This window comes from Pseudorasbora parva, chromosome 23 (assembly GCF_024679245.1).
Source record: "Pseudorasbora parva isolate DD20220531a chromosome 23, ASM2467924v1, whole genome shotgun sequence".
NCBI classification, from domain to species: Eukaryota; Metazoa; Chordata; class Actinopteri; order Cypriniformes; family Gobionidae; genus Pseudorasbora; species Pseudorasbora parva.
The window spans coordinates 29,022,554-29,034,488 of NC_090194.1; the positions used below are offsets into that span (position 1 = coordinate 29,022,554).

Genomic DNA, 11,935 nt, shown 5'->3' on the forward strand with positions numbered 1-11,935 from the left:
TACTGTCATTCACAAATTATGAGTAACATAAACAGAATTGTATTATTCTAATATTTTAACATTTAAAAAAAAAGCGTTTGAGTTTGATTCCCAGCAAAATATTAAATATGTATGCCTTCAACACAGTGGGATATTCAAATTTGAACTTTATATGATTAGTAAAATTATTTACATTAATAAACAAAAGTTATTGGCATGATTATTGAAGGTAGCCCACAATGTGCATAGATTATAAAACATGGCAATGTATAGTTTATATGTACAATGTTTACCTATATAAAATACAAGTGTTTGTTGTAAGTTAAATAAAATAAATTGCTTCAATTAATAATATACAGTTATAATTTAAATGTATTAGGCTGTTTAGGCTATATTACTTCAAATGTAGGCCTACAAATGAAAAGAACACACACACACACACACACACACACACACACACACACACACACACACACACACACACACACACACTAAAAAATTACATCAAGTGCAAACCTATATAAATACGTTTCAATTAACATTACTGTTCACTAAAAAATTTTTTATTTGAGCAGAGTTAACCAATGAAGAACTAAAGAGCGTATTCTGTTTCCATGGAGCTTACTTACAAATGTGTCTACCGCTGACCCTCCCGCACTGTTGCGCCGCGCTGGTTTACGACACTTGCGCTCGGAAGACGTTAGTATGCGGGCGCACATGTGGAGTGCGGCGTGTGTTTCTGCATTCAGAGTCCTGACTCGAGTCTGCGTGTCATCGCAGCGGGTCAAAGCATTCCCACCAGTGTGTACAGACCACAGCCTCTCTCTCTCCAGTCCATGTACCTCTGTGCTCGCCAAGGGTTTGATGTCAAGACGACCTCACAGCAGGAAGATGTCACAGTCCGTGGCTCAACGGATGGTCTGGGTGGATCTTGAGGTAAAGAAGAACACAATAAACAACACAAAAAAGCAAATCAGTTTTTTTAAAAAGCGTACACCAAGTAATTTAAAACAGACAACATTATGTATTAAGTCAAAATCAAGATATTTAAACGTTATATGACTGTGTATGTTAGAGAATCAGTATTTGACAGCAGAATTTACATTGTTTATACTATGTGAAATCATATTTGCATCCCTTTTTAAACATGTCATCATCTTATAGCAAGTCCAGTGCTGTCTGTTCATACTTTAGATAAGATTTAGGGTAGTCACTGCAGCTGATGACCAGCTGACCTGTTTGTTTACAAGCTTCTCTGGTTTTGATTCACACTACGCAGTTTTTTTTTTATCTAGGAACACTTTACAAATAACAGTGATTGTGCAGTTATAGGAATGACTGGTTTTCAAGGTTGCATATCACCTAATGTGCCTCCTGTTTCAGATGACAGGGCTGGATATCGAGAAGGACAAGATTATTGAGATGGCTTGCATAGTTACAGACTCCGACCTGAACATCATTGCAGAGGTGGGTGATTCATTTTTGCTTGGAATAAAAAGTCTCATGCCGTCACAAATGGTCCATGTTCAGACTGCCAGCGAAAAATCTGATCTTTTTGCATCCAGATTACATCCAGATGGGTTTTTGAAAGTCTGGACAGAAAAAAACAAAACATGAAATCTGACTTTTTTTTTCTTTTCTTTTTCCCCTAATCTGATTCAAACCATATTTAGGATGCAATTTCAAATCAGATTTTTACGTGTCTCAGTTTGGACAATAGACTGTACAAAAAGACGGGTGGCGTCCCTTCATTATCTTCATTATTAAAGAATTAAAAAACTTTATTAAGTTAATTTAGAACAATGTTTGGAGAATTTTTTTGTTTGTTAAATTAAAGTTTTTATTTTTTTAACGTGACGACCAAGCGGTCGATGGTGAGTTAACCCAACTCAACACTAGACTTGTCTTGCCTATAATCAAAAAAATATTTTAAAAAGTGAAAAACTTAGAACATCACAAATTTAGTTTTAATGTTTATCCTACTATCACCACCACCACAGTAAAAAAGCATTTTTGATAAGTTGAGGTTAGGCTGATCGTATATGCGCTCGCAAACGAAACGGTCTACACAATCTAAACAAATAAAACATTTTAAAAAATGCAGGTAGTCTCACATTGGGTTACACCTCTCTGAAAAATGAACATAAATCCGATCTTCAATTCCTGCGGTTTATGCACATTTAACGGAGTTCAAATTAGTGAAATAAAACAAAAGATTCGAGCTGCATCTCATCATCAGCTCATTTCAAGATTAAAAACTTCATTGTGAGAGTGAGACCTAAGCACTGGTAAGATCATTTAGTCTCATTAGCTTTAATGAAGTTGATTGTGTTTTTGAGCATTTAAGACTTACTTTTAGGCATGTGTATCCTAGTGAGAACAGGTTTTTGGGAGAATCACTTTTTCTTTTTCATCAAACCAAATTTTTTTGCAAGTTCCAGCAATTTCATAGCATAAAATTGCATAAATATCCCACATATTCGATCGCATTTTTTAAGAAAACGTCCTGCTAATCAAGGATTTTTGTCCGCAACAATCATAAAAAAAGCTGCGTTTTTCTGGAAGGACTGTTATACAACGGGGCTGTTGAATGCTTGAAAATGATTGGTTGACAAACTTTCTAAGGTGTGCAATTATTTACATTTTGATCCACTTCAAAAGGCCTTTATTAACCCCCAGAGCCATGTGGATTACTTTTATAATGGATGGATGCATTTTTTTGGGCTGCCATTATAATGCTTGGGAGAGTTGGGACATTTTTTAGTACAACTCAGATTGTATTTGTCTGAAAGAAGAATGTCATATACACATAGGATGGCTTGAGGGAGAGTAAATAATGGGATAATTAAACATTTTGGGTGAACTATCTCTTAATTTTTTTGGGGGGGAAAAAAGTGCGTCTTCAACTTCAATCTAAGGCCCCGTCCACACGGAGACGCGTTTAGTTGTATACGTATACATTTTGTACCATATTAACGTTTCGTCCACACGGATCCGGCGTTTTGGAAGCATGAATCTGATATTTTCTGAAACCGGGTCCCAGAGTGGATAAATCTGAAAACGACATTCTTGCGTTTTCGTGTGTACAGCCAATACGTATGTTTTATGAGTCGGTGATGTCATCACACTACGTCCGGCACGGTGAAAGACAAAAGGGATACAACTACAGGCACTGGTCATGCGCACACTTCAATATTGTGTCAATGAAATACTGCATTTGCATTATTGTAAGGGTAGGTTTAGGGTTAGGGGTAGGTGTTAATAAAACACATCTGTTGAGTAGCAAATGTATTTATTGTCACTTTATTGTGAGATTTTGCCTCATCTCCTACAACTGCTATACCCCGTCTAGCCACAACTCTTCTTCTCTGTTTTTAGTGTATTTCTGTGGCAGAATTACAGCGCCACACACTGGCCTGGCATGTATACTACATCGCTTTGAGTCTTTGTCAGTGATCTCGTGTGTATGCAGATATTTCTAGAAATGAGGAAGAAAAAAAGATTGGATTGGGAAAGCTCTGGGTTTGTGTGGACGGGGCCTAAATTTCAGCAAAAATATAAAATAAATAATTCTTCCAGGCAAAATTGATTACAATATTGATGACTTATCCTACACTACAAATTTGTTCAATATTCCAATAAAAGACAGAAGCGATTATACTGGCTCTTTAAATCTGTAACATTGTTTGTTGGTGTTGTTGTTAGGGGCCAAATCTTATCATCAACCAACCAGATGATCTGCTTGACGGCATGTCAGACTGGTGCAAAGAGCATCATGGGAAGGTGAGTACAGATTGACACATGCTGAGTCACTTAAGGTTTCAACCTAAGGCACTCGGGTTCATGAAAAGTATAAAAAGCCTTTATTTCATTGTATTTCATCTGAGTGTTTCTTGTTTGGCCTGAATGAGCTGGCCTGTGCTTGATGCGTGGTGTGTGATTTGTGTCGCTAGTCAGGGTTGACGCAGGCTGTCAGGGACAGTCACATCACTCTCCAGCAAGCAGAGTACGAATTCCTGTCTTTCGTCCGACAGCACACGCCACCCGGACAGTGTCCTCTTGCAGGTAACCGGCGACTCGAGCTGCTGTGGTTTCTCTTGCATGTTGCGGGTGTCAAAAACGTTTTCGCCTTTTCGTCCACAGGGAACTCGGTTCACGCCGATAAGAAGTTTCTGGATAAGTACATGCCGCAGTTCATGCGGCATCTTCACTATCGCATTATAGACGTGAGCACCATTAAAGAGCTCTCCAGGTATGTTCCCCATTTAGGTTTTATCAGATGACCAAACGACCGCTGTTGACGTATTAACACATGCAGACGTGCTTCAGCAAGCACAGGAAGTAGGCGATGTCAAAATACTTTTTCCATTCTGTCCCCTAGACGATGGTATCCAGAGGAGTACGGTCTCGCGCCACAGAAAAGAGCATCGCATAGGTCTGTGTGCATAAACAGGTGTTTCGCACTGTATTGTTGACTGCCACGTTTAGCATCGCAAGAGAGCCTTTGATGTACTTCATAAATATTTAAAGCTAAAGAAGAGCTGTTTTGTCTGATCTCAGAATAATGTTGTGTCTGGAATTTTCAGAGCGCTGGAAGACATCCAGGAGAGCATAAAGGAACTGAAGTTTTACAGAGCGAATGTTTTCAAAGCCAAGGAGAAGAGAAAAGCAGTCGAAAATGGCGACTAGACGTCTGCGAGCTAATCTCCAAGCAGATCTGGAGTGGTTTTAGGATCTTCCTCACATTTGGATGAAAGCTTGTGTGAATATTTGAGTGTTTTAGAGTGAGTGAGAGAGAGCGAGAGAGCAAGGTCCCCACTGTTTATTTTCCTGTTTTATTTGTTGTCACTAAAAAGTCTTAGTTTAAAAAAAAGAGAGAATACAAAAAGTTCAAAATTAATGGAAATAACTCATTGTTTTGAACAAGTTCCTTTTTTATCTTTTGTGTTCTACTTAGGGAATCATATTTGTTGCTTGTTTACTGGATCATGTCAGTGTGCAGTAATGTAACAAAAGTGTGTGAACAGGTTCTTCTGTCTGAGAGTGTTTTCATTATGCTCCTTTTTTGAAATAAATCATTTGTTCCAGATTTTGGAGGATGTTTAATGTGACCGCTAAAATTGTGTGGCTGACCTGCACATGCAGTAACCTGTTCTAGATGGCAGATGGCAGTATACAGTCAGGTAATATCTGGAGCGCAGCACGGGGGATTTAATGGGGGTTTTGACAGTGCTGGGTAGATTACTTACAAATTATAGTCTACTGATTCCGAATTACATGACAAAATTTGTAGTTAGTAACATAATCCATTATATTGCACATTAAGGTAATTTATTTAGACTACATTTTTTTATTCCTTTTGTAACGACTAATTTATCACATTGATTTGAATAGAATAATATTGTGCCATATAAAAGTGCAAAGAGAAAGGAAATGTATTCCATTGTTATCAACAACATGAATTAAATATTACATTATGTCAGGGTTTACCGGACAGGTTTGTGATGGAACTGCAGGGGGTTCAGCTGAAGAAAAAAGCTGAATCTGCATTGCGTGTAAATATGAAACTATGTGAATTTGTACATTTCTAAAGACAGTAGGATAATACATATTTAAATGACTCACTGTGTGATGATTCAAATAAGGCCTAATAATTGTGGCGGTGATCAATTATGCAATGTTGAGAAAACATCTTAAAAGTGAAATAATTTATGTAAATCCAGTGTTCAAATGCTGTGTATATAATTCCACAAATCTGGAAGACCTTCTGAACGTTCACTGTATTGCTAAATGTATTGGGACATTCCTCCAGATCACTGAATTCAGTTCCAATCACTTTCATGGCAAAATGTGTATAAAATCAAGCACCTAGGCAGGCAGACTGCATCTACAAACATTTGTGAAAGAATGGGTCGCTCTCAGGAGCTCAGTAAATTCAAGCGTGGTGCCATTCATGAAATGTATTCACTACTTAATATTCTAAGGTCAACTGTTAGTGGTATTATAACAAAGTGGAAGCAATTGGGAACAACAGCAACTTAGCCAAGAAGTGGTAGGTCATGTAAATTTACAGCACGGGGTCAGCACATGCTCGGGTGCGCAGAAGTCTTTGACTTTCTGCAGATAATAGCTACAGACCTTCTAACTTTCTTCACTCCGCCACTGGACTCTAGAGCAGTGGAGAAGTGTTCTGTGGAGTGATGAATCACACTTCTCTGTCTGGTAATTCGATGGACATGTCTGGATTTGTCAGTTGCCAGGAGAACGGTACTTGCCTGACTGCATTTGGCCAAGTGTAAAGTTTGGTGGAGGGGGGGTTATGTTGTAGGGTTGTTTTCCTTGCTTTCCTCCAACAAAACCTTTTCTTTCTTATTTGTCTCTGCTGCTTCGGACATGACTATATTATCCGACGAACAAAGTTGGGCTCGCACGTCCGAATTTAAGGAAGTGCGGGTGTTGGTGGAAGTGACGTATATGCCGTAAAGGAGTCGAATTTTGTAGTTCTTTTTTTTCTCGGGTTAGTACCCGAAACCCGAAGTTTAAAAGTATGATTAAAAACGATACAGACCCCATCAGGCTATGGCAGATGTGTCATTCAACCTATTGTAAGTCAATGTATCATCACTAGAGTATTGAAAATATATTATGAAGGTTGAAAAGTTACCTGGTGCTGCTTTAATTCTTCAGCATTCCAATACATTTTGGACAATGTCATGCTCCCAACTTTATGGGAAAAGTTTGGGAATGACCCCTTTCTGTTTCAACATGACTGCGCACAAGTGCGCAAAGCAAGGTCCATAAAGACATAGATGAGGGAGTTTGGTGTGGAGGAACTTGACTGGCCCGCACTTGAGTCCTGACCTCAACCCGACAGAGCACCTTTGGGATGAATTAGAGCGGAGACTGCGAGCCAGGCCTTCTTGTCCGACATCAATGCCTGACCTCACACATGCGCTTCTAAAAGAATGGTCAAAATTTCCCAAAAACACTCCTAAACCTTATGGAAAGCCTCTCCAGAAGAGTTGAAGCTGTTAATGCTGCAAAGGGTGGGCCTACTCCATATTAAACCCCATGGATTAAGAATGGGATGTCATCTGCCATTGTGAGAATAGCATGTAATTAAATAAAAAGGGTAACTTTTGAAGTGTAATATAATCTCCTGACAAGTACTTAATTTTTTGAATGTGATTTTGTAGCCTTATCCAGTTTACATTTAGGCTAATCACTCACTTAACTAGGCTTATTATCATTGCTTCTGTGACATCTTAAAAACGTAAAAAAAAAAAAAATAAAAAAAAAAAGCATAAGTAATGTATATGAAGACTCTTTCAGCCTTCCCTGAAATTAAGTTATTACAGTGATTTAAAGGAAATGTAATACTAGTGTAGCAAATGTCTTTCATAGCGAAATTGCATCTGCAAACCATTTAACTAAGGTTATTGGAAGTTTGTCCGCGTCAAAGGATAAGCAGCAGGGAAAAAGAGGGCCACTGAAAGAACGTATGCTGAATTTTACTTAGCATACTATCAGTTTTAGGGTGCCGTGTGTCTCAATCAGCTTCCTAGTTCAGTAGTCAGGGCACTGATCAAGTAGTCAGCCCATTGATTTATGTCCTGACCAGTGCCCTGACTACTGCACTAGGAAGCTGATTGATACGCATGGATGGATGGGAGGGCTTAGTGACGTCACCCCACAGTGAAAGTTTCTAGTAGGGCTGCATGATTTGGGGAAAATATATAATTGTGATTTATATATATATAAATTTAAATATTATATACAGATTGCACATATATATGAAATAAAAATCTGTGTTGTTTATCTGTGATATCAATTTCTTAAAGTCTGTCTTTAATATGAAATATGAACCTCTACATATTTCATCCACTGTGGGGCAAAAAACTCCTGTACATTAAAGAAAAACATGGATTCTCATATAAGTTATTTATTATTTTTAAGTTTAAAAAAAATGTATTAAGTATTATTTTTATTTTTATTTATTACCCACAAATTTAATTCATACTGAAGGCCAGAGGGCGCCCTCGAAAAAAAAAAACGCCACATTTGCCTCAGAGAAGTAATGACGTTCGTTTTCAGCAAAATCCCTTATTGAAGCTAGCTGTAGGATAAATAAACAGAAGATAGAAACGATTTGATTAAACATGACGACAATAAACACCACTGCAGCAAAATATGGTGTATTGAGTTCTTTATGTTGTCTAGGGTATTTTCATAATATAATGCAGTGCTGATTGACATAGACTTAAAGGGATACTTCACTGCATTTTCATATTAAATTATGTTATTCCCTTAACTAAAACAAGTTGATACATACCTCTCACCTGAGTGCGTGCACGTAATCTCTCTGACGATCTGATAGCATTTAGCTTAGCCCCCTGAGCCCTGTTCATTCACTGTGGTACCAAACAGATCAAATTAGAAGCGACCAAACACCTCTACATTTTCCCTATTTAAATACAGTTACACGAATAGTTGAACGACATAGAATGGTGACATAGACCTTGTACACAGAATATATATGCACATATAATCTTTCAAAATAAAACAAGGCGCTTTTCTAAGCGGTTTAAAAAGGAGAATTATAATGTATGGGGGTATAGCACTTCTGAGAGTACTTCGACTCGGAGTAAAAAGTCACGCCTGAAACAATTCCTCACATCTCCCCCTATTGACAGAAATGAGAGAGGGAGGGGGAGATGTGAGGGAAGATGTTTACTCCTGATCTCAGAGATGCTCTTCGCTAACACACTGGGTATTTATTTATTTCATTAAAATCACAGCCTTTGAGCTTTCATAATCGCACATTACCCAAATCGCGACTGTGGTTTGATTTTGATTAATCGCTCAGCCCTAGTTTCAATCAGCGCAAGTTACTTCTTTAATGAAAAATGAGAGGATAAACTTGTCTTTAGAATAATGTGCAATGGTGAATCTTCTACAAAAATACAAATTATGTCTATTAAAGGGATAATTCACCCCAAAAAATTATTTCTGTCATTTAGTGACCATCGAGTTGTTGACCTGTATGCATTTCTCAATGCATTTGTGACCTGTATGCATTTATCAAAAGAAGATATTTTTAAGAACCAAACAGTTGGGTTCCATTGGCTTCCAGGAACTATACCAGTGGTTCCCAAGCCCGTCCCGGGGACCCCTAGCCTAGAAATCTAGACGCACCCTATAGTGGCAGCAAATCTAATCTGTCTGCGAGTGTCGTCTAGCAACTCTCAATACACTTCTGAGCTGTAATTGCCAAACTCTTGCCGGGCCAATCACATCGTGTAAAGAGTCGGTGGGCGGGACCATAATGACGACGGCCGAGTTGCGTTTGCGTGCTTCTAGTAAACACAAAAACTGCCAAACGGCGGTCCATCGAATCAGCTTTGACCGCGACTCTGGAAGATTTGGAGTTAAGCTTTTCTCTGAGAAAAGAACAAAGAACGGCACTGAAGTCATTCTTAAGAAGGGAAGATGTGTTCGGAGTTTAGCCGACGGATACGGCGAATGTTTAATCTATCAACAAGCTCTGTTTCACATTCGTTGCTCTGGTTGGTTGTAGCGTTATCCTATCGCGTGCAGAGGGAGTTTGAAAGACAACCCTTTATCCCGCCCCTCGGATTGAGCTGTCAATGGTGAGTTTCCAGACCAAACATCTTGATGTGGGTCTGGCTTGTCAGGCTAGGGGACCCCTCACCACTGCACATTTTGTATGTCTCCCTCATTAGACACACCTAATTCAAGTCTTGCAGTCTCTACTAATGAGCTAATAAGTTGAATCAGGTGTGTTAGATGAGGGAGACGTGCAAAATGTGCACTGGTCGGGGGTTCCTATAGGTTTGGGAACCACTGAACTATACTATGGAGGTAAATAAGGCTCATCAACTGTTTGGTCAAAACAAAGCTTCTCAGTGATTGGAATTTTTGTATTGACTGAGATATTCTGAACTCTTTTATTTGCTCTATAGGTAAACAAAAAATGGAATCTAGTTTCAGTGGGATGTCATTTATTCTAACTCCATGGTAATGTTTGTAAATGTTGCCCTCACATACTCCGCTTAGTTTCATGCTGTTTTAAAGTGGCAAGGACATCTGGGACTTCAAACCTTGTTTGGTTAGAGCAGCCCAAGGTAACACGAGCACTCTGTCTGTCACTGCTGCCACTGGAGGATCACATGTTTGATTCTACAAGGGAAATTTTAAATAGACAGAGAGACACTTGGCCAATGCATAAACCATGTAGCTTGTGAAACACTTCTCTCATCTCTCTCCCTCAGAATCCTCTCCCAGGGGATGAAGAAGATGCTCATTAGTGGTCAGGACAGACAGCGCTGTGTGGCACTGAGTGTTTGCACTAGTCTAGTCAAACGATTTAGGAACACATTTAGGAATCTGGCAGATGCTTTTATCAAAAGAGACTTGCAATTTAAAAGCGATTTCTCATAAGAGCCAACCATATTTGTAGTACACAATGGCAATTTTCAAGTAGTAAATTATATAAGTAGTCTTCAGCTGTTTATTTAAAGTTCTGATGGTCTCAAGAGATCAGATAAAGGGTGATATCTCGTTCCACCTCAAAAGAGCAGAGGGTAAAGGTTTCTGGAAAGCGACTTTGTACCTCTCAAAGAAGCCATCAAAAATTACACCGATTTGTTGTTATTCTTTAGTTCTTTAGAAATCGGTTATTTAGACATCACGAGCCTACAATGCAACATCAAGAACTATTTTAAAGGGATCGTTTTATTTTGCTTTATCCTCTGTGCTTCCGCATTCATTACCGGAAGCGTTCTGTTATACACTGGAACACCAGTATTTCGTGAATGCACGTATGACAGTTAGCAGAAGTTAGCGATTTGAAAGTTTTTTCTTAGACAAGCACACCGCTTTAGCCTGACGTGGTCTCACTCAATTCTAGTCAGAATCAAGGGGGTAATCTAGCACTCGGAAAGCGTTCCACCCATAGGGGCGGCCATTGCTAACCAAGCCATCGCCTGCTGTTAGCATCCCATTGACTCCCATTCATTTTTGAGTCACTTTGACAGTGAATAACTTTACACCTGAGGCGTTTAAAGACTCCATTTGTCTATTGTTTATTTCTAAAGAAACACGACAATGCATAAAAGCCTCTGTTACCTTGTATCTTACACTATCGCCCCGCAGAAGCTGTTTTTGTAAAAATAGGCTAACGATTGCGTCATAACCAACGCGACTCTGTCGCACAGTTGAGAAATTACCGTATAGACCTGAGGAGACGCTCACAGGCAATCTTTTACTGTCTATGAGACAGTCGGGGGGACGTGGAGACATAAAGTCTGATAAAGTCAAGGGAGAAGAATGGGGAGAAGCCCATAGTGAGCCAAAAACAACGGGAGAAAATATTTAAACAACGTGATTCAGCTTTTACTTTCCACAACTACTAGAAGACCTACAGCTGTCCGACAGGAGGCTTACGTCACATCTACGTCGTCACGCTCAGAACCATATTGCCTACGAGAGAACCTTTGCTGAACCTAATGTAAAATAGAAAAGCACTGAAGACTTGAAAAATGCAATTTATGTATTTCTTAATTGCTTACTCTAATATTTCTACTATTTGCATTCATTCAAGGGCAGAAAAAAAGAAAGTCTGGAACGTGATGATGGACTAAGAACACATCGATCCATCATGAATTCATAACCCTGAACCAACAGGAGCTCACATTACTGACAAAGTCTCATAATTTATCACTTTTACTCTGACAGGCTCCTTACACTCATTAAAGGTTCGTTAAATTTGTGCTCTGAAAAATAGCTTGCATGTACGCTAATTTAATTACTTGCCAATTATCAGCAGTTGAACTGAGTTGGTTTTAGTTAGACCTTAATATCACCAAATTCTCCTTGTGGTGATATAATATCCAAAAATAATGCATCTTGTGTATTCTCAGGTGTGAACTTTTTT

General features: G+C 38.8%; 1 protein-coding gene across 1 annotated transcript; it reads left to right on the forward strand.

Annotated features, from left to right (window-relative positions):
* The first annotated feature begins 650 nt into the window (after positions 1–650).
* On the forward strand, positions 651–5,068 carry smfn (small fragment nuclease). The gene is made up of 7 exons (XM_067433067.1): positions 651–915; positions 1,363–1,446; positions 3,685–3,762; positions 3,933–4,044; positions 4,123–4,231; positions 4,361–4,414; positions 4,566–5,068. The coding sequence occupies exons 1-7, from the start codon at positions 685–687 to the stop codon at positions 4,666–4,668; spliced, it is 771 nt and encodes a 256-aa protein (XP_067289168.1). The 5' UTR covers positions 651–684; the 3' UTR covers positions 4,669–5,068.
* The last annotated feature ends 6,867 nt before the right edge of the window (positions 5,069–11,935 follow it).

Excerpts from the sequence above, each read along its gene's own strand:
- smfn (XM_067433067.1), top strand. The coding sequence starts at position 685 with ATGCGGGCGCACATGTGGAGTGCGGCGTGTGTTTCTGCATTCAGAGTC. Across the intron at positions 916-1,362 it reads TGGTCTGGGTGGATCTTGAG|ATGACAGGGCTGGATATCGA; the intron begins GTAAAGAAGAAC and ends CTCCTGTTTCAG. Across the intron at positions 4,232-4,360 it reads ACCATTAAAGAGCTCTCCAG|ACGATGGTATCCAGAGGAGT; the intron begins GTATGTTCCCCA and ends TCTGTCCCCTAG.